Here is a 24895-nt window from a genome sequence, read left to right as displayed (position 1 = left end):
ACACACACACACACACACACACACACACACACACACACACACACACACACACACAAATGCACCGTCACACACTCACACAAGTTGTTGTGTGACAATTATTTTAGATACATCGCAATTACCCATGCATCTTCAACCGCTTATCCAGAATCGAGTGACAAGGGTAATGGTTCAACGGAGATTTCCAGTCTTCCCTTTCCAGAGCAACATTAGCAACTTCCCCCTGGGTGACCCAGAGGCAAGTGTGGAGATGTAATCCCCCATCTGGTCCATTCCCCTAACTGCTCCTGATGAGCAGGTTGGTGCCTTGCATGGTTTCCTCTGCCATCTTTGTCTACGGTGGTCTAACTGGTCTATGGTCTCTGGGACGTGCAGAAAGCACCTCCCTAGGGAAGCATTCGTACTAGACGCTCAAACCATGCACCGAAACTGGCTCCTCTCCACGTCAAGGACCAGCGGTTCTACTCCGAGTCTCATGCTTGACTGAAATTCTCATCCTATCCTTAAGGTATAGAAGCCGGCCACCTGCCTGAGAAAACTCATTTTGGCTCTGCGATCAAATTATATTTAGCATAATTGTCATAATCATTTCCATGTTGAAAAATGTTTCAGCTGTGGAAGAAGTAACGATTTACAATTTCTAGTTCTTTTTTTTCCATTAGTGCACTGAGTCATAGACACACGCGCACACACACACACACACACACACGTCAAACGAAACCGCTATAAAAAAGAGTTTGATATGTTTACAGAGGACAAGCATCGTTTGAAACGCTAATCAAACGACAATCTGGAAAGGTAATTGAGCTTAGCGGATGGAAGAAGGAAATAAAAAACAACCTAAAACGTCCTCTGTGCTCTCTCTGTGGAAACATTTGCGCTCCTCGTGACAACTCGGGACAGCCTCGTTAAAGCTGGCTGTTTTCCACTGTAAAAGCGGCTCATAATGAGTGTCTGTATTCCAAGCAATAGGCCAGTTCCCAAACCTTTTAGCTCACCTAACCTAACCCTAACCCAAAAGAGAATTTGGTTTGTCTGGGACCCAAGATAGATGGCAGATCTTCAAGCTCACAACACGTCGCTTCACAGCGCATTATGTATGAGCTCGTAGATCTTCTATTTTCACTACTTCTATATATATATATTTGAAAAACTATGGCGGAATTCGTTTAATTGATGAAAATGTCAGATGGGACTCGACCCACTGTTTAAAACAGTTCTTTAGGCCAGGGGTTCTCAGCGTTTTTGGCTGGGGACCCCCGGAAAGGCTTTGGTCATGCCTCGCTTGGTTGTGCTCGGGTGTTGTGCTCTGATATGAGCAGATTTACAAGCTCACAATGCGTCTATGATGCGTTATTGGTTATTGGCTTCTCCCTTTTCTTGTACACTAACTTGTTTTCCTGTGTTGTTTCTCTATTTCATACAACAATCTGCTAATAAACTACGCTAAAGTGTGAGACACCGTCGCACAATGAAGTATGAATGCAAGGGGCATTAGCGTTGAAAAGGGTCTTGTCATCAGCCTAGCATTACAGCGTAATATGCACAATGCATCATATATCCACAGATTGGCTGATAACATTTGGACGAAGGCAGGTGGCCTCTGATGCTATGCCCACAGGAATAAGAGTGTGTGTGTGTGTGTGTGTGTGTGTGTGTGTGTGTGTGTGTGTGTGTCACAAAACATGCATTCACATAGACGCATGTGCTCATACGCAAGACTTTGGTGCACGCCTGTGTGTGTGCGCCTGTAGTGTGTGTATGTGTGACCTTGGCGATAGGATTAAGGGTGGGGGGGGGGGGGGGGGAGAGATTCCAGGCTGCATAATGTTACGTCTCGGAGTGGGGGTAAAAGTGTGTGCGTGCATGTGCGTGCGTGCACGTGTGCGGTTCAGGCCAGGGGGTAAAAGAATGCACAGATGTACTTTCATATTCAGCGCTCTTTGAAGTCGCAGCTCAGACACCTGAGCCCTACGATTACAGATGAATGTTGTATCTACACTCTCTCTCTCTCTCTCTCTCTCTCTCTCTCCCCCCTGGGTTAAAATCATCCTGTATTAAATACTCTGTTCACAATTTACAATTTAGGCATTTAGCAGATGCTTTTAATCCAGATCCTCTCTCTCTCTCTCTCTCTCTCTTGGGTTCAAATCCTCCTGCATTACAGCATCAGGATCATGGAATCCATTGGAGTTGTGTTGATACATTTGCAGGTGTGGGCTCTGATAGCACTGTGGGCTCTGATAGCACTGGCAGGTGCTTTTTTCCTATGTTTTCCAGGCCTGTTCATACTCCAGGTTTAGGTGATAGGGTGACCACCGTTTCGGTGGTAAGTAAAAACAGAGAGATGTGTTTGGGTGAACGCTGAGTCGCTTATCAATATAAATAGACCTTTATCATAGGCCTACAGACGGATTTGTCATGTATTTTTTCATGCAATTGTTTTTAATTCAGGATTCTGTTTTATTTTATTTGTTTGTTTTGCTTTTTCTGGGAATGTTTTAAATTTTTTATTTAAATTGCAATATTAATTGAAAACAGAATGTAGGAAACCAAAAATAAAGGGACACATAAAATGTTGTCTGTGACCCACAAATGGGTCCCGACCCAGTGTTTGGGAACCAGTGGTTTAGATCTGCCCCACCAGGGAAGTCATGAATAGAGAGAGACTCAATCCAATGATGTCCACTGGGTTCTTTTTAACCAGCTTAATTACAGCTAATTCACTTAACCTGAGTGGTGAGACCGAGAGGTTTACAATGGATAACCATTAATGTGCAATATAATCATTGTATCATCGTCTTGGGGGTCTACTATTACTCTCAGTGAGTCTCTGTGTGTGTATGTCAACAACTATAGCACGCATGTGTGCGTGCGTGCACACGTGCGTGCGTTTGTATAGCCTACTGTAATGCTTGATGAGTGCACCGTAAAATCCTCAATGACAATTTCAGTCCGATACATTTGGTTACATGTGTGCACTGCACTCTCAGACTGCATAAATTATCGGCCAGCAATCTGTCTGTGTGGGGGATTTCCAACAGTTATTCACGGCTTAACCTGAAGACCCAACCATCTGCTCTTCCTCCAGTACAGGTTCAGACAAATCAAACCAATTCAAACATGAAAAGAAATCTGGTAAAAAAAAGTTATAAAATGATTTCCTAGCTAAATAAAAGCATATCTGTCCAATGCTGTGATGTCATTACCTGTAATCCTCCGGGTGCTGAGTGTGAACATGTCTATGCAACCAGCCGGTCTACACAATGAACTGTCTGTCTGGCTCCACCAGATATGGTGCCGGCCTGGCCAAATCACCACCACATGCACAGGACTGTAATCCCACTCAGGATTTGGCCACCATGCAGGCATGTTGTTGCACAGTGCGCACGCGCGCACGCACGCACGCACGCACGCACGCACGCACACACACACACACACACACACACACACACACACACACACACACACACACACACATAAACGTACATGCTATGGGTGGCTTCGTGGCTAGAGAGGCAGTCTGGTAATCAGTAAAAGTACAGACAATTTTGACACGTGTAGCGTGTAAAAAAAGGGGGCATTTGAAATACTGTCATTTTGCGTAGGTAGCGGTTTTAACAAAGTATTTTTTTATGACTCACTCCTTGTTCTCTTAAACCCTTTGGAACATATACTGATTATGTGTTCCAACAGATTTACGTAAGACCCTGGCAATCCGCAGGCTTCTCTGTTGTTGCGTGAACTTTAACACAGTATTACACAGAAGATCCAAGATCCAGCTTCCCTGATGAAGGTTTTATGGAAGTTACATTGAGGGCTGATGCAGGGGATTATGGCAGCTTTAAGGGCCCCCGTGTTTCTTTGTAGCCATTTCTTTATAGCAGGGCTTTCCACGCCGTTTTCTAGCCTCGTGCTTATATGTCCTTTGTGAACACAGAGAGAGAGAGAGAGAGTCCGCGATGGAACTGGAGTGCAGATTATGTTTTTTAAACACTGGTTTTAAAGTCTCACAGAGAGAACGCTGGGTCTGTCAAACTCATTTCAGGGCGAGGGCCACATTGTGCAAAACATGGCTTATTGAGGGCCCTGCCAGTTGCTGCGCGTTCACTAAGACATTGTGTTTTTCAGCCTGTTGTCTCACTCACTGCTATAACTGAAGTATGCAATGTGAGAGTGGGTCACCCGGGGGTCACTTTAAAAAAAGAAATTGCTCAGGGCACTCCTGTAAATAACATTTTCATCCACGGCACCCATAAAAGTTACTTTATAACACGTTACATTTATGTCATATTATGGTACGCAAAAATATGTCAATCTTTCCCCCTGAGATATAGTATATGTCACGAGGAAAACTTCCGTTTCCATTATGGGACAGGTTGAAAATGACTACAGTTTACAAGCACCGGCATCCCTATTTTGGGTGGAACATTTGCAATGCATTGTGAGCTTTTAGATCTGCTATTTTTGGAAAACAGATTTAATGTAGAGTCCCTTTTTCAAACTATATTTGAGGTGCAACGCTTCCCACATTCGTTTCCACACGACTCTTATCTGCAATATACAGAGCATGCACAGAATATGACGGGAGAATATTTTAGCAAGTTAAGCAGCTTTAAAGTTTACATTATGTGAAGCTTTATCCTAAAGAGAATTTTTAAAAGGTTTTGTTCCGTGGAGTCGGTGCTTTGAAAGATAGTGTTTTAAATGGAAAGTGTCTAAAAGTCGATTCTTCATAGCCGTACTATTAAGCTGGCCGGCTGATTCAGCAGACGCTGCATGGAATATATTTGACAGAGCATAATATTTAATAACAGCCAGACTCTTAACAGATGTCAAACAAGAAGCAGAGATATGGGTCAGTTCTATACGTGATAATACTGTACAGTGGACAATAACTGTACATTTAATTGAGTTTATCTGATTCTGCACTTCACTCAAGTTGTGTTTCTCTTTCACTCAACTACATTAAAAGCAAGTACAGTGAAGTACTCCTGTATGCTTTAACCCGAGTACAAATCAGACAGACAGACAGACAGACACTGTACATTATGTGCTCAGGCTGGTGGACTCGCTGAGAGTAATGCTAAATCCCTAAGACAATTATAAAATGATTCAACTATATTGCACATTAATTCTCGACTGTAAACCTCTTCTCAGTCTCACCACTCAGGTTAAGTGAATTATCTGTAATGTGTTTAAATAGAACCCAGTGGACATCACTAAATTGAGTCTCTATCCATGATTTCCCTGGTGGGGCGGGGCCAGTTCAGGTTCTATCTACAACACACAGCAGCCAAAACCGCATACAGAATAAATGTACCGAACCGAACTACTTCTCTGGAAGAAAGATAACACAATACGCAACGCAAGTTACCAGAAACAGCAGAAGCTCACAACGTGTCTCGCTGTGGCGTGTTGTGAGCTGATATTTTAAGCTTAATGGTCAAAAACACAACTGAAATAAATGTCATTCATAGAATCGCTGTCCTAAAATGTCCTCACAAGTAGCTACAGTAATGACGTGCGTCCGTGTGAAGACTTGATTTTGATTTGATTTGATTTGAGCACAATATAAGACGACTTGATGAGCATCACGGGACACCCATGAATGGGTCGCCTACAGCCAGTCACTCTCTCCTGAGATGAATAATTCCCTGTGATTCAGAGGGTGTGGAACGTCAAAGCACACAGCGCTGGTGGCTCCATTTTGAAGTGAAGTCTTCATAGTGAATACTAGTGAGGTGTAGACTGCGCTCGTGACTCCATTATGAAGTGAAATGTATATATGTGTAATGTGAATATGTATATATTGTGAAATGAATCTGAAAATGTTTCTTCCTTTCTAATTGCCCCCCCCCCCTGTTTTCACACGCGCTCACATATGCACGCACGCACCCACGCATGCACGCACATATACACACAAACGCATGCAGACTCACGTACACTACACTAGACATACTTAATACTCAAAGACAATCATGCAGTGTAGAGTCTGTCTGACAGAAATCAGAGTAATTGGCACAAAATCAAAGCACTACAGATTACATGGCCAGATGATTGGTTCTGCTTTAGTTTAATAGTGACATTGAGTCGAGGAGAAAAGGCCGAAGGTGATGTTCAACTAAGTGCCTCAGTGTCGGATTCCAACGCTGGCCATCCACCGCAAGGACTTAGCCTTGATAACCGTTTGCCGTCGGGGAGAAACCTGATATCTCCATAAAATCTCTAAAAAGCCACGGCCTGGGCCGCAAACACCATCTAGAAAGTCTGGATATCAGGAACGTCTGACATGAATCAAGCTCTCAAGATAAGGTTATGTTGAAGGTGCCTCAGTAGCACAGTGGCTCGGAGCAGAAAATGTGGCGCAAATCTTTGAATATATATTCTTTCAAAGTGAATGTCTTTAACTCTTACTTATTTATGTTACATTCATTGTCTATGTAAATGTCCGTTTGTACACGCACAGTGCCATTGGAAAAGAGACCCTTCAGGTCTCAATGGGTTTCCCTGAAATATAGGTTTCAATCAGTCAAGCGAGCAGTTTGTGACAGTCTGCCCTCCCCCCCCCCAGGTCTCCTCCCAGGTCCAGTCCCAGTTTGTGACAGTCTGCCCTCCCCCCCAGGTCTCCTCCCAGGCCCAGTCCCAGTTTGTGACAGTCTGCCCTCCCCCCCCCCAGGTCTCCTCCCAGGCCCAGTCCCAGTTTGTGACAGTCTGCCCTCCCCCCCAGGTCTCCTCCCAGGCCCAGTCCCAGTTTGTGACAGTCTGCCCTCCCCCCCCCAGGTCTCCTCCCAGGCCCAGTCCCAGTTTGTGACAGTCTGCCCTCCCCCCCCCAGGTCTCCTCCCAGGCCCAGTCCCGGCAGCCTCCACTACTCAGACGAGGACGTCAGCACCAAGTACAACGACCTGATCCCCGCCGAGAGCAGCAGCCTGACTGAGAAGCCCTCCGAGATCTCGGACTCGCAGGTACAGTACCACGCCAGAAGCACGCGCCCCGTTTTGATATTTAAAATAAAACAAAACACTTATTATTATAATGTGGGTTTTTTTTCTTTTTCCAGAAGATCTAAGTGTCCCGTCATTTGTTATTATATGGTCGCTGTGGGGCAGAAACCTTGTATTTCTACATTGTATGTTAATTTTGTTACTGCCATATTTGGTTATACTACACTCACTGTCACACAAAAATAGAAAAAATAGCCGATCTCCAAGAAGTGAAAGTGGTAAAGTGTGTCTGTGGGTTTGATAAATATTGGACCAATGAAAAGTATTAACAAGAGCTTTGTGACTAAATGATAACTACATTAGGACCATTGGAACATGGGTTATTTCCCCCGTGCTTTGAGAGGTTTCCACGCGACAGCGACCGGAATGTGTCACGTCACATATGTCCCTGCATGGTGCACACACAGTCATCATGGTCACGTATGTCCCTGGTGCACACAGTCATCATGGTCATGTATGTCCCTGGTGCACACACAGTCATCATGGTCATGTATGTCCCTGGTGCACACAGTCATCATGGTCATGTATGTCCCTGGTGCACACACAGTCATCATGGTCATGTATGTCCCTGGTGCACACACAGTCATCATGGTCATGTATGTCCCTGGTGCACACACAGTCATCATGGTCATGTATGTCCCTGGTGCAGTGGTGCACACACAGTCATCATGGTCATGTATGTCCCTGGTGCAGTGGTGCACACACAGTCATCATGGTCATGTATGTCCCTGGTGCACACACAGTCATCATGGGTTGAATTCTACTGGAATTCAACTCGGCTTGAGAAAGCGCAGCCACTCGCAGACCACTCGTCTCTGTCCACATTGTGGTGTGTCATGACTCATTCGTCAAACGCAAATGGCCCACAGTCTCTCGCTCAGGCTCAGATATAGAACCCATAGACTCCATACAGGGGGATTAAAGATTAATGGCCTCGCGTCCGTCCGTCTGTCCGTCCGTCCGTCCGCAAGACTGCGCGGGGGAGGCGTAGCGCCTCTGAAAGGCCCGGGGCGCGGCGGGGGCACTGACCCCGGGAGAATGTCGCTTGGTGTACATTCACCTCTGATCCGGGCCACTGCACTCAGACGCCGCTCTTATGTAAGAGAGCAAAGGGTCGAGATGCACTCTGCACTTGTATAGTTTGTTCTTCTTTTTGCTCCTCATACTGGGGTCCAGTGGCGGAGTTGCCTTTCGGGGGGAACTTTCAAAGTCAGCAAGGGAATATCAATGAGGAACCCTCGGTCACTACTGAGAAATAAAGACAGACAGGGTGATTTAGCCCGACGCAAAGCAGAGGTGTCTCTATCACCCTGGAGGGGTTCATTTCTCCTTTATTCTCTCATTATTACACGGCTGCTCAATAAAGAACTGTGACCCAAAAGTCACACAACAAAACGATTTGATTGATTTTTAAAGGATTTCATTGGTCACGGTTAATGAAAGCATTAACATTCATTTATGCCAGGTCGGCTCGACAACACAGCATGGAAGCGTTGATCAAATATAAATCGATATTCTGTTAGTGTCTATGGCACCAAGCCAGTATAATAAAAAATAATGCTGTCGGGCATAAACCTTGTATCTCCATATTTAAACTTTTTATGTCTTGTTGTAAACTAACGCGCAAATAGTTGAATGGGATCGGCTATTTCCAATTTGTTTGCCCTTTTGACAGAATGCTTTTTGTTTTTGCTGGCAGTGCCCATGCAGGCTGCTGTGCTGGCATCTGCTGAATCAGACCATTCTGTTGGCCCTGCTGGGTGTAATCAATGAGTGTGTTTAAGCCTCATCAACCTCTATTCTCTCTCTCTCTCTCTCTGTCTCTGTCTGTCTCTCTCTCTGATCATCTGATCTTCTACCACCCCCGTGTGTGTGTGTGTGTGTGTGTGTGTGTGTGTGTGTGTGTGTGTGTGTGTGTGTGTGTGTGTGTGTGTGTGTGTGTGTGTGTGTGTGTGTGTGTGTGTGTGTGTGTGTGTGTGTGTGTGTGTGTGTGTGTCTGCGCATGTTTATGTGTGTGTGTGTTTGTGTGTGTGTGTGTGTGTGCGAGTGCGTGTGCGTGTGCGTGCGTGCGTGCCTCCTCCAAGTCTAATGTCTTTCTTTTATCAAAGTCATTTCCTTCCCCTCGTACTTGTGTTTGTTGGCTGTTTCTGTTTACGTCGCCCCCCTCCTTGCTGGTTCTCTGTGGTCTGAGGAGGTCTGTATGTTGTCTGGTTTTGATCCCAGTCAGATGAAAGACATGGGAGAGGGAAGGAGGGAGGGTGAAGCCCCCCCCATGCCCCCCCCCCCCCACCCAGTTTAAGGCCTCCATCAATGTTTGCTTTCATCTTCGGAATTCTTCATTCCGGCCCGTCTGCCGAATTATCTCTCCCTCTCTCTGCTAAATACGTCTCAGAGTGTGAATTCCTGCAGCCGGAGGAATCTCTCTCCGTCCGCCTGTGGTTATTGGGACGACTCTAAGCTCCCTCCAAACTCCCTTGAAAGGAGCCATTTTGCCGTGTCATCGCGCAGACGATGTATCAAGCGCTAGCACTTGTGCGCTGTCAAATAATGAACCGTGGCGCATAGGGGCCTCCTCCTCAGACCCAGAGATGACAACCACCTGCCACCACCACGTCTCGGTCTCGGTGGCTTTGATGGTCCTCCTGGACAAAGAGCCCTGCCTGTTTTGGTGTTCCCCGTCCCGAGGGGGATGTACGGCTGCTGCCTCCCGAGTCCACCCTGACAGGCCACTGCGTCGGTCAACACCCTGCGGTGCCTCGGAAAGGACTCCAGGAATGCCCTTTGAAGTTTTATTGAACGGATGGGTCTATCGGTGTGATGTTGTGCGTTCTGTCATAAATAAGACACTGGAGAGAAGGTAGGGTGGGATGGGGGGGGGGGGGGGGGGCTACGGGAAGGCACAGTATTCTGTAGACATTACAACAAGGTCAAAGTGCAGTAACTAAGTTTATGGACAAACTGACTTTATTTATTAGTCTTAAAGGTCAAAGCAGGCTTCATGAGTTCGGGAATAAACACGAGCAGATGGACGGACAGACAAACAGAGAATTTGCGTGTTTATTAGTAGGATAGAAACGGCTATTGTCTTAATATGGAGAGTCCGCACACAGGTTTGCTCCAAGGTGTTTGCTTTTTATTCAATACACCATAAATAAAATAAAAAGCAAACACCTTGGAGCAAACCTGTGTGCGGACTCTCCTCTCTTCACTGTATGTACCTTAGTCCAGCACCAGACAGGAACTGGATGTGCGCTAGCCACCTACCTTTTTATACATTGTCTTAATATGAACTAGTTTGTACCTGAACTTGTCCCTTATCTGGTGCTGTATTTTTAACCCCTGCGGTCTTAAGCCCTAACCACACCAAAGGGTCAAGACGGTTTTAGCGTTAACTCCTTGCAACCGTTTGGACCCAAGGAGTTGCATGGTGACCCTTTGGTGTGGTTTGGGCTTTAGAGAACCGGACTCGAGTTACAAACAACTGTACCACTTTTTCGCGCCTGCACCAAATCTCTTGACCAAAAGATAGCCGATCTACAAGTTCACAATGCGTCACACTTGCAGATCTGCTATTTTTGGCTAATGTTCCCCCTAGAATATGGACGCTGGGGTTCAAGCAGTAGTGAAGAGGCCATCCTCTTTGCCACCAGTGTTACCACACCGATGCGTGAAGGTATAAGACAAGTTGACAGCTTCCACGCTTGTTTTTCCTTTCTTTCTTCTTTTCTTTTCTCGCACGGCACACAGCCTTCCACGTCAGTACTCACACACACACACACACACACACACACACACACACACACGGCACACAGCCTTCCACGTCAGTCCCCCAAAAGAAGGATGAAACCAATCATGCACATTGTGGATGATCTCATCTCTGACTGAGTCACTGAGAAAAATGTGACCGTAGATCATTGGCCTGATGTGCTGAAAGGTATTCCGTGGGAGAGAGAAGTGAATATACTGTATCTGTTCTCTCTCTCTCTCTCTCTCTCTCTCTCTCTCTCTACACACACACACACACACACACACACACACACACACACACACACACACACACACACACACACACTATCTCCCTCTCTCATTATTATCTTCTCTATCTGTCGTCATCTCCCTGCATTGCTGGCTACTGTATAGTTCATTTTGGCAGAGTCTCAACAGAGAGAGAGATGTCTCTGTAATGTTGTGGATTGTCTCTAACGACAACGGGGCTGGCTTTGTTTTGACTGGCCCGCTCTCACACAGAGAGAGAGAGAGAGAGAGAGAGAGAGGGAGAGAGGGAGAGAGAGAGAGAGAGGGAGAGAGAGAGAGATCATCTGAAAGTGCCATTGAACTATATTACGTCATTATGTCAGGTTTTTCACAGCTAGTATCACAGCTACTATTTATAGTATACCGATCTCATTTAGACGGTCATGTTTACTTTACGCTGACAGAGGGGATGTGTGGATCAGGACGAGAAGCAACAGAAGTCCAGATTCGCAGTAGCGGGCAGCTATACCACCCGAGCACCCACATTTACAGTATAGTAGGTTAACAGCTGCTGTTGTTGGCTACATTAACACCGCATGGCCCACCCAATCAACCTGATGTTAGACCAAACCGTACATTAACACTGCATGGCCCACCCAATCAACCTGATGTTATACTGTACAGTACAGCCTACATTAACACCGCATGGCCCACCCAATCAACCTGATGTTAGACCAAACCGTACATTAACACTGCATGGCCCACCCAATCAACCTGATGTTATACTGTACAGTACAGCCTACATTAACACCGCATGGCCCACCCAATCAACCTGATGTTAGACCAAACCCTTATACTGTACAGTACACCCAGTCCACACCAATGCAAGTTATGCAACTCCTTGCAACCATATCCCCAAATGGTAGTTGCAAGGAGTTGCATTGGTGTGGACTGGCCTTAAGATACAACCCATCAGTTAACAGAGCTATAAAGGGATGATAAAATATATAAAAACTGTGACCTCTGTGACTGATGAAAATGAGCCTGTATTTGGCTAAAATAAAAGTGCACGATTGCCTCTGCTGCTTGTGATGCGCGCGGAGGTGATGGAATGGACCAGTCCTATTTACACTCAGCCTTCATGTCATGTCCAAGTAATCTAAATCATCGGATGCGTCCAATGTTTGTCGCTGCTACAAAAGCTATACAACAGAGTTGAACTGATTTCAACTTTAGATACAGACATGCTGTGCATCTTTGTATCTGCCAATTTGAACGCAGCATAAGGGTCCACGGAACCCCATAATCAAGGAACCACTGGTCCAAAAAAATAGGGCCTAGGTAAAAAAAAAAAAACTCCTTTAATGTATACTGCACCGTACAGCGGTATATTATAAAGTATAAAGTCTGCATCAGGCTGGCGGCAGGTGGAAAACTCCCATCCGTTTGATTGATGGTGTCATGCTGAAGGAAAGCACCTCGCTCAGCATGGCTGATGTTGAGAGGATTGGATGCTGCCAGGCTGGCCTGGTGGCCTATCGGCCTATCCCTGTGTCTGTGATGAGCATGATGTATGCTGGGATTTACCCAGACACTGCAGGCGTCTTGCTCTGCTCTCACACACACACACACACACACACACACACACACACACACACACACACACACAGGCACACCACTCTCACTCCTCATTCTCATCTGTCTATTTTTCATCCCTCCTCCCTCTCTCTCTCTCACACACACACACACACACACACACACACACACACACACACACACACACACACACCACAAATTCTGTCCTGTCCAGGTTGTTTTTGTGCCTAAAGACTCCCTATATTTTCTGCCCCCCCCCCCCCCTTCTCTCTTTGTCCTCGTGGGGCCCCCTGCTGTGTCCACTATAGCAATGGCAGAAAGATAATACCCCCTCCCCCTTTGCCCCCTCCCTTTCTCTGACGATCATATAATCCATAACTGAAACACAAGGGAAGCCACCCCCCCCCCCCCCTTTGCCTCCTTCTCCTCCTTGTTGCAACAGAAACTTGTACTCCATTTAAAAACATAACTGTACTATCTGTACTATCAGCGATACGCATACAACGCCAGTTTTCCACACGTCTACACACCGGCGCTCCGCTCTGCTGTTTTCCGTGCTAGCTCAATTCTTTGGTGCGATGCTGAACACTTTATCTCGGACAACTAGGTCAAGTGCTTTAGACTTATAATTTAGCAAACCCCCCCCCCCCCTTAGCATGCTCTTCTTAATTCCACCCCCAACTGTGCAATTCCACACACAACTGTTCTCTGTCAGTTTATATTATTATTTCCCCACGACATCATTGGTGACATTAAAGACGAGACTATAGGTTTGAGATCCGGGAACCACAGGGACCAAATCCAACATTGAGGAACCAGGAATCGGTTCCATCACATCTGGAACCGTTTCTGGAACCGGGTTCCATTACACGGTCACAGCTGGTATGTGGACTTACTGTCTGCTCTACGGTTACAATACCAGTGGTTCTCAAACTTATTAATTTCAGTGATCTCACCATGACTCTGAGAGAGTACAAATGGAACCAAATGTGTACACTCTCAGAGTTACCTGACCTTTTGAAATCCCCTCAAGTAACCCAGAGGGTCACTGAACCTAACTTTGAAAATACTATAACCATGTATGCATGATGTATGATTGAAATTGGGTTTATCTTATTTTTTTAATAAATTGATTTAGAATATGATCGTTACGAGGGAATTAAATAATCTGAATCATTAAAATCCTAAAGGATCGCAATCCTAGATGAGACCGGGCAACATTATCGCTGCAGTGCAGAATGTGTTTGCCGAGAACATCTCGATGTATCAGCAAAAACTGGATGTTTGACCAATAATGAGGTTCCATTTCTTAATCCCCTGGCTCGCTTTTCTCGTGATCGCGGGGTAATTTGTCTTTTAACGTCCTAATGACGCAAAGAAACGCTTGGTCAATGCCTCATTTGCGACGGCATGGCGGACCGAGAAAGTAGCCGATCTATGAGCAATTTTGGGCGTGTGACACCACCGTCTGCATGTGCGTGTGTGTGTGTGTGTGAGTGTGTGTGTGTGTGTGTGTGTGGCAGGGGTTCCCTTGAGACTGGGATGCACCAGTACTTTTCTTGCATTAATGTAGTCTCTCCCACGACACCATGGCTCTATAGTAATTAGCCTGTAATATGTGGCAAGCTGTGATGCTGACTCAGCGGCGTATTTTCACGCTTTTCTCCCCAGCTAGTCCAGCGTTCATACACAGCTCAGTGGCCTTGTGGTTAGAATGTCTGCCCTGCGTCCCTGGTTTGTGCTCGTTAGTCAACCCATTTAAACTGGGAACTGTGTCAATTAATTTTAAACACTTTAACCATTATTTTATACTTTGTCTATTCAAAAATAGCAGATATACAATTTCATAGTGCGTCACAAGCTTGTAGATCTGCCGTTTTTGAAAAATCTGGGAAGATTTGCGCACATCTTTGAACATGTATGTGAAGTTGGCCGACCGGCCAAGGCTCCAAAAAGACAGAAGAGTCCAAGAATGCCCCTTTAGGGTTTTTATTCACCTTTCCAGTTTATCCACCTTTCCATAGTACAGAGCAGCCTCGGCAAAGACAAAGACGAAAAACAAGATTTGGCCAAAATAACAAACATAAACATACTTGAACAACTACTTGAACAATGAACATACTTGAACACTACTGAACAACACCTAAAACAATGAGAAGCTGTAACAGGCCATATCCTTACTTTCCAAAGGGCCTGGCAGCTCTCACTTAGGCTGTGTGTCCACCAAGGTCTAACTAAGGTCTAACACACATCACCTGCAGGCTCCCTTTTATAGGAGTGAGACATACCAAATCACATCACAGTAATTGGCAATTCAATTAACTCACCATAAATACAATAAATACATTTAAAACCATTAGTAGTATATACTTCAGCAATGCATTTCAGCTAAGGATATCAATAAATAGAACATACAATTTAACACTTGACCGCCACTTCCAAGCCGGCTGATAGATAATTAATTGGAAGCAGGTGTAGTAAAGTTTATGCAATGTCCCCGTGACAATGTATTTTCGAAATATACATATTATTGTCTTCATTGTTTAATTAAAAAGTGCCGCTGTCTCAGTTTGTTGAAGCGAGACACATTTCCATAATACTGAATTATAGAGCTTCATCTGATAAAGTACAGTAAGTACATTTAACTAAAGAGATTGCGTATATAGGCTACATGTGAAAGGACCGCAATTGAAACAAGCCACTGGCTTTAATGCTTTGTATGATATAAGCATAATAAACATAATACAATTATATACTTTGGATTGTATTGTGCACGCTTCATCTGTCTCAAAAGCTAAGCACATTGAATTTGTCGCCGTGCATGGATGAATGTAACGACTGCTAGACAAGGATGATTATGTTTCAAATATGTATTGAATTTATACGTGGACTGAATATGTAATACAGCAAAACTCACTTACACACACACACACACACACACACACACACACACACTGGCAAAGCATCAGGGCACTGTTTTGTGTTGTGCAGGAGTGCGACAGCTATCCATTGACAAGCGTCGGGCCGCGAGTGTGCGTCGGGCGGGGTGGAGGGGTGGAGTGGGGGTTGAGGTGGTTTGGGGGGCTGGGGGGTAAATTGAAGTGGAACTGCCCTGAGACTGGGAGGTCGGGGGTTCAATCCCTGGCAGGTACCCAGTGCCTCCCTGCTTGGCTCTCAGCATCAAGGCTTGGTAATGCGGGGGTAAGTCCCTGTGACAAACCAGGGTCATGACCAGGGGGTGTGCTTGTCATCAAGCTGCCTCATGTTACAGAAACAGGAGACATGTTGGCTCCTGAACTGTGGGCCACATGACTCGGGAACCCTTGGCTCTCAAAACTACTTACTCACTTACCAGTGTTGATTTTGACAGCAGATTTTTATGTAGTTTTATAGTCCTATTCTTTTTTCAATATAATTCAGTTTCGTTTTTGTCATATTTCAGTCACCCTTTTAGTTTTAGTCGACTAAACCTACAGTTGATTTATTCGACTAAAATGTATTTGGGCCGGCCGTGATGGCATTAAAATCCCAGATTTATACTTGGCTGTGTGTCGAACATAGCCGATCTACATGCTCACAACGTGTCGCGATGCGACACATTTTGGACAAGGATCGGCAGTGGGCCAAGGGGGAACGAGAGAGCAAAGCAAATGGGGGTGGAGAGAATGGAGAGGTGGATGCATGGTCGTTCTTTTGGGGGGGGAATAATATTTTGAATAGCAGTAACATCTGTTTCCCACACTTCAAGGCCGGGCCAAGCCGGTCCGGTCCGGTCGGGAGTGGAACGCAGTACGCTGTGTCAACACTTCTGTTCCGAATACACAAGCTTTTCTGCCAGTAACACACGCACACGCACACACACACACACACACACACACACACACACACACACACACACACACACACACACACACACACACACACACACACACACACACACACACACACACCGCAATTTAACTCTATCTCTAATCCCTGAACTTCTAACTACTAATACTATACTACTAACACCAAACTGAAGGTTTATTTCTAATAGCAGCCTATAAGCCTATATCTCTAAACGTCTTTTATAGTGATAAAACAACCATTTTCTCTTGTCTTTCTGAAATTGTGCTATACTTGTGGGGACGTTTGCTCCTCACACAAAACAAACACACACACACACACACACAAACAAACACAAACACAAACACAAACACACACACACACACACACACACACACACACACACACACACACACACACACACACACACACACACATACACACGAACTCAGCTGGACTGCTGTCTCATCCCCGGGTGCGCTCACTGTTCATACTCTCTAGCCAACAGCGTGGCGTGGCTGCATGTATGCGTGAGCGTTATCTCACCATGCAGGCCAGGGAGAAGAGGGCCTTGTTGTGTCGTCCTGTTGTGTTGCTAAATGCACTGGCATGACTGGAATGCCTTTCAGCGCCGTTGGGCTCTCAAAGGCCTCACAATGGGCCTATGATATCCAAACCAACTGCCCACACGCACACATAAAACAATACATAATATAAAGCAGTGGTTCCCAAAGTGGGTTCCGGGGACCCTCAGGGGCCCTTGAGGAAGTTCCAGGGGGTCCCCAGCTAAATGATAATTTGGAACCTAATGGACCCTTATGAGTCTGTAACTGCGTACAAGGAATGTCAAGGAATCAGACAAGCGTGACCTATCTGTATAGTAGGCTATTCCTTTTTCACAGCTTTTTTAATCTGTTCTGACATACTGTATACTGTATAATATGGAATATGAAGAGAAAGCCTCATAAAGGGGGGGGGGGGAGTCGTAGGGGACAGGAGAGGCGCATGTGCCGAGGGAGGAGTGAAATCTGACCCTGTAGCCATATGTGTGACACATGTGCTGTAGAATTGAGAGAGAGGGGGGGGGTGTGCTCTGGAGAATGTCAGTATAGGGCCTATATTATGCGTTGCCAGTCCCATGTGAAATAATGGAACATGATATTAGCAGAGTGAGGCATCAAAACGCCTCCGTGTGGTAAACGGATCGCTCGCCACAAAACGCACTCAACCCCATTTATTTTTCCGCGGACCGCTCGTCCCCCGGCGGTTCTTGTATTCTTGTATTCGTTTTACCGAGGTTACGTTTAGGAATATTGTTAGGTTAAGGCATCGCTCATGCGTTTAGGAATGAGGTTACAGGTTCAGCCATTGTTTTGCAAGGTCTACATTGCGGAATGCCAGGTGGTGTTTTGGGGCGAGCGTTCTTGTATTCCTCCACATCGCCACCAGCGTCTCCTGAAAGCCAACCCTGCATGGCCCTGGAAAGAAAACACAAAAGTTTCACGTAATAATACTGGTGCTGCGTTTCACGAAAACCTGCCTCGTCGGAGGATTCTTGCGCGGTCAGAGTTCCTTGGTGGCCTTGTCATTAATCATGCGCTTCACGGCACTTATAGGTGACCCACGGCCATCCGTCACTGAGCACCCCGATGTATGATGGAGTTGTCCTGTCCTATGACAGCTGGAATGTGGCCTTACACGTCCACAAAAGGAGCTTGATCCCTGCCTGCAGCGAGGTGGAGGGTCAGTCGCTCAAAGAATGCGCCACGGAATCTTTGTCATTTCTCGGTGCATCAGTTTTGTTGTGGTCCGTCTAAAAGCATGCCTTAAGCCTTTCAGAGCTCAGGACTTAGAAGGCATTTAGTAGAATCAGCCTCAGCCTATAAGTGTTTTATGAAAGACGTGTGTTGCTGTAGTGCTCAAACCTTTTACTGTCAAGGATCCCCAAATTATATATATATTATTTGGCCGCCGACCCCCATCTCAAAATATCTGGTGTCAGGGACCCCCAGAAGCAAAGATTTGAGTAAAAAACAAAATAGCAGATCTATAAGCTTACGCCAGATGCATTTATTGATAGTCCAAAAAGAGAGAGAGAGAGAGAGAGAGAGAGACGGGGACAGGGACAGGGACGGGGACAGGGAGTGACATGCAGCAAAGGACCGCCGGGCTCCGGGAAATCAAACCCGAGCCTCGCTGGCAGGCATCAGAGCCTACATGTGATACACACGCCTTAACCACTCAGCCATCGGCGCTCCGACTGAAATTGCATTTCATACTGTGGCACAGTACACACAGACCACAACACAGTACACACCGACCACAACACAGTACAGCTGTGTTGTGTTGTAGTCCGTGGAAGCCATAGCCGCCACTCCACCACGACTTGCGCTGTTGGTGGCGACTCATGACACTGTCAAACTGAAACAGCTAGTGCACAGCAGTGGTTCTCAAACATCTTTGTTACTTTTTTTTTTTTTTTACCTTACATTTATTTCATATTACAGTATGTACTATGTAATAATGTAAGTGGAGTTTCCATTATTAGAACGGATTGATAATAACTTTATACTGTACTGTGGGGGGAACACTACATTACACTAGTCAGGACCGTTCGGAGGTTTCCTTCGGGGCGAGGTGTGTGTTTTGGGCGCCGGGCGTTCTGGTATTGGTTTCATCATCATAACTGTTGGGTCATCGTGGGTCACTCTTGGCCATAAACTCTCTCATTCATTCATACTTCACCATAGTGCTTTAAACCCCTCACTTGTTCTGTTCACCCATAGGAGGCGCTGGTGTTCTCGTACGGGACCGGTGGCCTGCGTACGCTCCCGCTGCATTTGGTGAGGTTTCCGGCGGCTTTCCTGCTTTGTGTGTCTTGTCGCCCCGTTTAGGGGGAAATGGTTCTCAAAGTCCAGGTCCGGTTCCGACTGTCGGGGTGGTCCGAATGGACTGTAACTCTGAGGGCGTACAGGTGGAACCAAATGGACTTATGCTCTCAGAGTTAAATGATCCGACCCGTAAGTGTTGGTTTGGACCCCTGGTGGGCCCCGGGCAGGACGTTGAGAAACCGCCCGTTAGGGGGGGGGGGGGGACCGGTCCCTTCTGCTAGAACCCCCGACTCCCCCCACCCATCCAAACCCCCGCATCCAAATGCCCCCCTCCCTTGGTTACTTATACCAGTAGGTTTTGTGGTACCCCCCCCCCCCCCTATCCCCTATACCCTTGTCTTGCTGGAGTGCAGTGCTGCTGGGGTGAATCACAATCCACTTTATTGTCGCGTATTTACAGAGTGTAAAAGAAGTGGGTGAAATTTGTTTTTGTGCAAGCTCCATCGTTTTTTTGTTTTTTTTTTAAAGAAAAGAATGGGAATGGGGGAAGGTATAAGAGAGAGAAAAGTACACAACACTAGAGAAAAAAACATGTCAAGGAGAGACAAAAGTTATATATATCTATACGGGCGCGGCGTATACACAGCGCATAATGCAGCTGGTATACAGTATGTGTACATGATGTTAGACATACAGTAAGATGCACAAACATAGCAACAGGTAATGTACACGGAACATGATGCAAAGGAGTATATCAGCTCATGAGATTGAGGTTCAATTAAACGCACATGTCGGAATGGACCAGAATGGGGGAATGCCTGCATGGCCCTCCCCTCCGCTCCATATGGCTCGGTCCTATAGACCACATTTTAACAGGAACCAAGTGGAGTTGACCTTGGGCTGTCTTTGTGTTGATGGTCCGTCGACACAGTGCACGCTCCAGTAAACCAGTCCTCCTCCTCCCTCGCAATCATGCTTCCACTCATCTTTCCATTTGTTCCTTCGTGTCCATGTGTTGTGTTGTGTTCTGTTGTTGCGTGCCGTGCCGTGCCGTGCGCACCATGCGCATGTCTACGCACACTTGCATGTGTGTGCGTGTGTGCTGTATGCGGTGTGTGCGGTGTGAGCTTGCGTTAGTTACGATGGACAAGAAGGTGAATGAGAACAACTCCTCCTATATTCTGAAATTAAACAGCTACAACTAAACTAAATACAATAACCTCATGATCATTTGCCACTTATACCCCCCCCCCCCCCTTCCATATCTAACTGCGCTGGATCAAAATCACCATAGGAAGTCGTTCCCCGCGCATCGTGACGTGTGTTGTGTGTCCCCCCCCCCCCTTCCCCCTGCAGGGCAGCGACAGCGAGTACGAGGTGGACCCCAGCCGCCAGAAGACGCACTCCTTCGTCAACCACTACATCAGCGACCCCACCTACTACAACTCGTGGCGCCGCCAGCAGAAGGGCATCTCCCGCGCGCCCGCCTACAGCAGCTACGCCGAGTCCGAGTCGGCGGCGAGCGAGCCGGAGCAGCCGCCGCCGCCGCAGCAGCACCCGTGCGGACCCCCGCCGCTGCCCCCCCTACCGCCGCTGCCCCCCCAGCTGAGCTCGCCGAGCCCCCAGCCCCAGCAGCCCCCCTCCTCCTCCTCCTCCTCCGCTGTGGGTCAGCCCCAGACGCCCTCCTCTCAGGGGGGGCAAGGCAGCCTGTTCAGGCCCAAGGGCAGCCGGACTCCCACCCCGTCCCTGCAGAGCTCCTCCAACCCCCCCAGCCAGCACAGCACCCTCTACAGGCCCCCCAGCAGCCTGGCGCCCGGCTCGCGGGCCCCCATCGCGGGCTTCTCCTCCTTTGTGTGATTACTGCGGAGAACCTGACACACACCAAACGCCACGCTCCGCTCAGTGTGGGGGGGGGGGGGGGGGGGGGGGAGAATAAAATGAAAACGAAATATGAAATATTAAGGAAATGTATCCAACCCGACGACGTTGCGTTGAATACGGGGGGAGCGCGGGCGGTGTCCCGCGCAACACGCCGGGCGATCAGCCAACACATCGTTTTCATTTTTCTGTCTTTCCTTTTTCACACGGCTTCTCGTATTTACTTTTTTCTTATTATCATTTTTTGGGGGGGGGGTCTCTGGTTTGGTTTTAGGTGGCGATTCTGTAAACAAACAAGACAAGCGTATATATCTTTTTTTAGTAGTACCTTGTTTTTCTTTTTCTTCTAAGGTGTGCATGTGTGATTGTGTGTGTGCCACTGTATAGGTTTGTTCATATCACTTTGGTTTGAGCTGAGACACAGATATGAGAGATATCGTCTGCACTCTATTCACTCTTTTGTTTGCTTTTGCTGCCCGGGTGATTTTTTTCTTTGCATGACTTTTATTGGTTTTGTATTTTTATTATGATTTCTTCCTGTTTCAATTTTCTTTGTCACACTTCTTTTACTCCGCACATTCGAAAAAGTAAAGAATCTGTTCGGTCCTGTACAAAGTCACAAGAATCTTTTAAAATATATATACATGCATATATATATATATATAGATATACAGTATATATATATACACAGTACACACACACACAGAGAGAGGAATAGCGGGGCTGATCTGGAGTCAGCTCCATGGTGAAGGAGAACACTACGACTGAACGGTACGATGAGAGGACATCGAGTACGTCTGTTGGGACTTCAGACGAAACGGACGTTCAAAGGACTAGACGAGGATTGGACAGACTCAAGGATATATAGGGGGACAGTTCTAGAGGTCAAATCCACTGAATTGGATTTGGATGTATTCGCCTGTACCGCAAGTCGAAAATCTATCCGTGAGACATTTCAATGGAGATTCACTCGCCAGCCTCGTAAGGCCCATCCGCCCAACGCGTGGGCACGTGTTTTGTTTTGTTTTTTGTTGTTTTGGCACAGCGGTTAAAAAATGGTCAAAGCTGCTGCCTGAAGGAACATAATATAAAGAGATGTCAAACGCATTGTGTCGTTATGTCGGTGCAGTGTTGGTCGGAGACGCCCGTTACGGAGTATCCGTGGAAACTGGTACGGTTTGTGACAGAAGAAGAAGTGCTCCACTTCTCCTCGGGATTGTGGCTTCCTGGCCGAGGCCGAGGCCTGACAAGACAGACGCTCCTTGTTTTTAAATCACAATGGACGCCAGGGCTGTGAATGGAACAGCCTATATAAACACTGTATTATTTCACCTATTTGCTGTCTCTGTCTCTCTCTCACACTCACACACACGCACGCAGACACACACTCACGTCCACAGATCCAGCGACGTCACGCTCGACGAAGTGGAAGCCATGTGCGGCCACAGATGCCGGCTCTCCATAAAAACTTCAACTGGGGGGATGGGGGAGGGCGGGGTATTTTGATTTTGATAAGATACAGAGAGAGGATGTTTTATTATTATTCGTCCTGCTGGTGGTATCCCTGTCTTGTGTCTCTCCGGGCAACCATCATCGTGGGGGGGTGGGCTTTGAGCCCGTCGCCAGGTAATGATGTCATGAAGATTGACTCACCTCTTGTCGTCGCAAAACATGACATGACACTGACTGCACAATATGCGGGGGGCGGCGGTCCCAGATTCAAGACTGGAGTGTTTGTGCGCGTGTGGATTATACTTCTTCTCCGTGAGCTTAAAGCCTGAGTTATACATGGTTGCGGCCGTGTTGTGCACCAGAGATTCCCGATGCTTGACGCCAGCGCACCAAACTAACAGCTCTTTCTCGACTACATAGGAACTATAGTCTAAGTGAACTGTGCCGTTACGTGAAACGTATTTCAAAGGTTTCTGAATCCATTCCCTCTGTTGTGGTTGTCAGAACATAACCTGGGCCCCGGTGGTCAGGAGGTGTACTAACCCGTGAAGCCCTGAACTCCATCGTTTTCTAAAATACAAAGTATAACTAGTAACTAAAGTTTTCAAATAATTGTAGTGGAGTTTAGGTAGCCTACAATGTTTGCCTCTCAGATGTAGTGGAGTAGAAGTAAAAGTATAGAAAAGTACTCCAGTAAAATTCTGTACCTCAAATCTAGTACAAGTATAATATTTGATTGAGTACATGTTACTTTCCACCACTGATTCTGGGTAGTCGAAAAAGAGCCTTTAGTCTTAAGGCCATGTTTACACGTCAACGGTCTCGGAAAAGTAAAAAATATCAGATGTGCCGTCCGTTTAGCAATTATCGGGGGTTGAAAACGCAACAAAATGAAAAACCATTCCAGAATGGAAATCTTTGAAAATGCACTGCCGCACGTTTCGATGTAAACAGGCAACACGGTGAATCCGCAAAACGTGTGACATCATGGCTCATGTCGCGTATGTTTATTACTTGGTGTTTATTTATTGGTAAACGCAGAATAAAAAGTGAGAAGGCAACGCAACGACACCTTGCTGTTTTCTGTTCTGCTCTTTGCCGTGTATACGTGGCCTAACTCAGCCTTTTGCAGAGCATTCGCTGTGTGTCTGGACGAAGAGAAGAAGAGACTGTCCCTGTGGCAACTGTAAGCCTTTGCTCCGCCCCTGCCACGCCCTCTGCCCCCCCCCCCCCCCCCCCCACGCCGTGCACTCATACGCTATAATAGTGAGGACTCAGTGGTGTGTTCACAGTTTTCGTTTTTGACGACGGCAACAAAACAAAAAGATTATAATCTCATCTGCTTTTTTCTCTGTGGGGTGATTTCACTGTACGCAAAAAAAGAAAAGAAAACAAATGCTTCTGAATCTGAATGGAATATGATCACAGTATGTTTCCCAAATAAATTATTTTTCAATGGCTGCCTTCCACTGTGTGTGTGTGTGTGTGTGTGTGTGTGTGTGTGTGTGTGTGTGTGTGTGCGTGTGTGTGTGTGTGTGTCACAGATGAATATTCTGAAAATATCTGAACTACAAGCTCACAACACCTCGTACTGTGAGCTTGTATAGTTCGTCGACTTTCACAATGTTTGCCTCTTTCTTGCGTAACAATCTTGTCACTTTATAAATGTGCAGATATGCTTTCATCCTTAATGGCTGACTGTACCACGTGCTCTTTAGATTTCTGACTGATAATTCAATCAATCAAAAGCTGCTGGCTCATATATGATGGTCCTTGAAATGGCGACTCTCTCAGCAGGAGTGGATGTCATTCGTCAGTGCTCTCATGGTGTCACCACTTGGACTGGCTGGCACAGTCCCTCTGTAATTCCACGGTGGCACTCTGTTGCATAATGGTGTCTAGAGGGTGTCAGGTGGTGTCGGATGCTAATTGGATCACCATCAACTTGACCCGGGGCTGACCTACTAAATCTATATTACAGAGAACCATTCTGCACGGTACATGGCGGCATTCATCCAGTTGTGGAAAACACAAGAGAAATGAGTCTGACACGGAAGACTGATCAGCAGCAGGTATTCCAACTTCTTTTTTTTTAATACATTTTTATCCCACGGTTTTGCAACCCATTTTTTCACCCAGTGTCAATTATCTAATCCTGGGCGCTACACGTTATTCCGACCAGTTCCTTTCCCCTCCATCAGGCGTTTTTTGTGAGGGTACCTACCCTAGGGGACACGAGGAGAACATGCAAACTCCACACAGAAAGGCCCTTTCACCAACCCCGCCTCGGGTATGGGCACTGATGGAGGAGAGAACACGCCCACCAGCACCCACAG

At 46.5% G+C, this 24895-nt stretch overlaps 1 protein-coding gene across 8 annotated transcripts in view; it reads left to right on the top strand.

Annotated features, from left to right (window-relative positions):
• Nucleotides 1-24020, top strand: part of LOC308333283 (protein sidekick-2-like) — a 454209-nt gene extending 430189 nt beyond the window's left edge. For 4 of the 8 annotated variants that reach the window (XM_080789573.1, XM_080789572.1, XM_080789571.1 and 1 more), the window contains exons 44-46: nt 6834-6963; nt 19185-19241; nt 20586-24020. In XM_080789573.1, coding sequence (XP_080645699.1) covers nt 6834-6963; nt 19185-19241; nt 20586-21086 — 688 coding nt within the window. In that variant the 3' untranslated portion in view covers nt 21087-24020. The remainder of the gene's footprint in view (nt 1-6833; nt 6964-19184; nt 19242-20585) is intronic. The other 4 variants (XM_080789577.1, XM_080789576.1, XM_080789575.1 and 1 more) reach the window with 1 other exon arrangement.
• Nucleotides 24021-24895: the final 875 nt, after the last annotated feature.

This window comes from Protomyctophum bolini (assembly GCF_963924005.1).
Source record: "Protomyctophum bolini genome assembly, chromosome: 18".
NCBI classification, from domain to species: Eukaryota; Metazoa; Chordata; class Actinopteri; order Myctophiformes; family Myctophidae; genus Protomyctophum; species Protomyctophum bolini.
The sequence above is the reverse complement of the archived record's forward strand: the minus strand, read 5'-3'. Positions and strand labels throughout refer to the sequence as shown.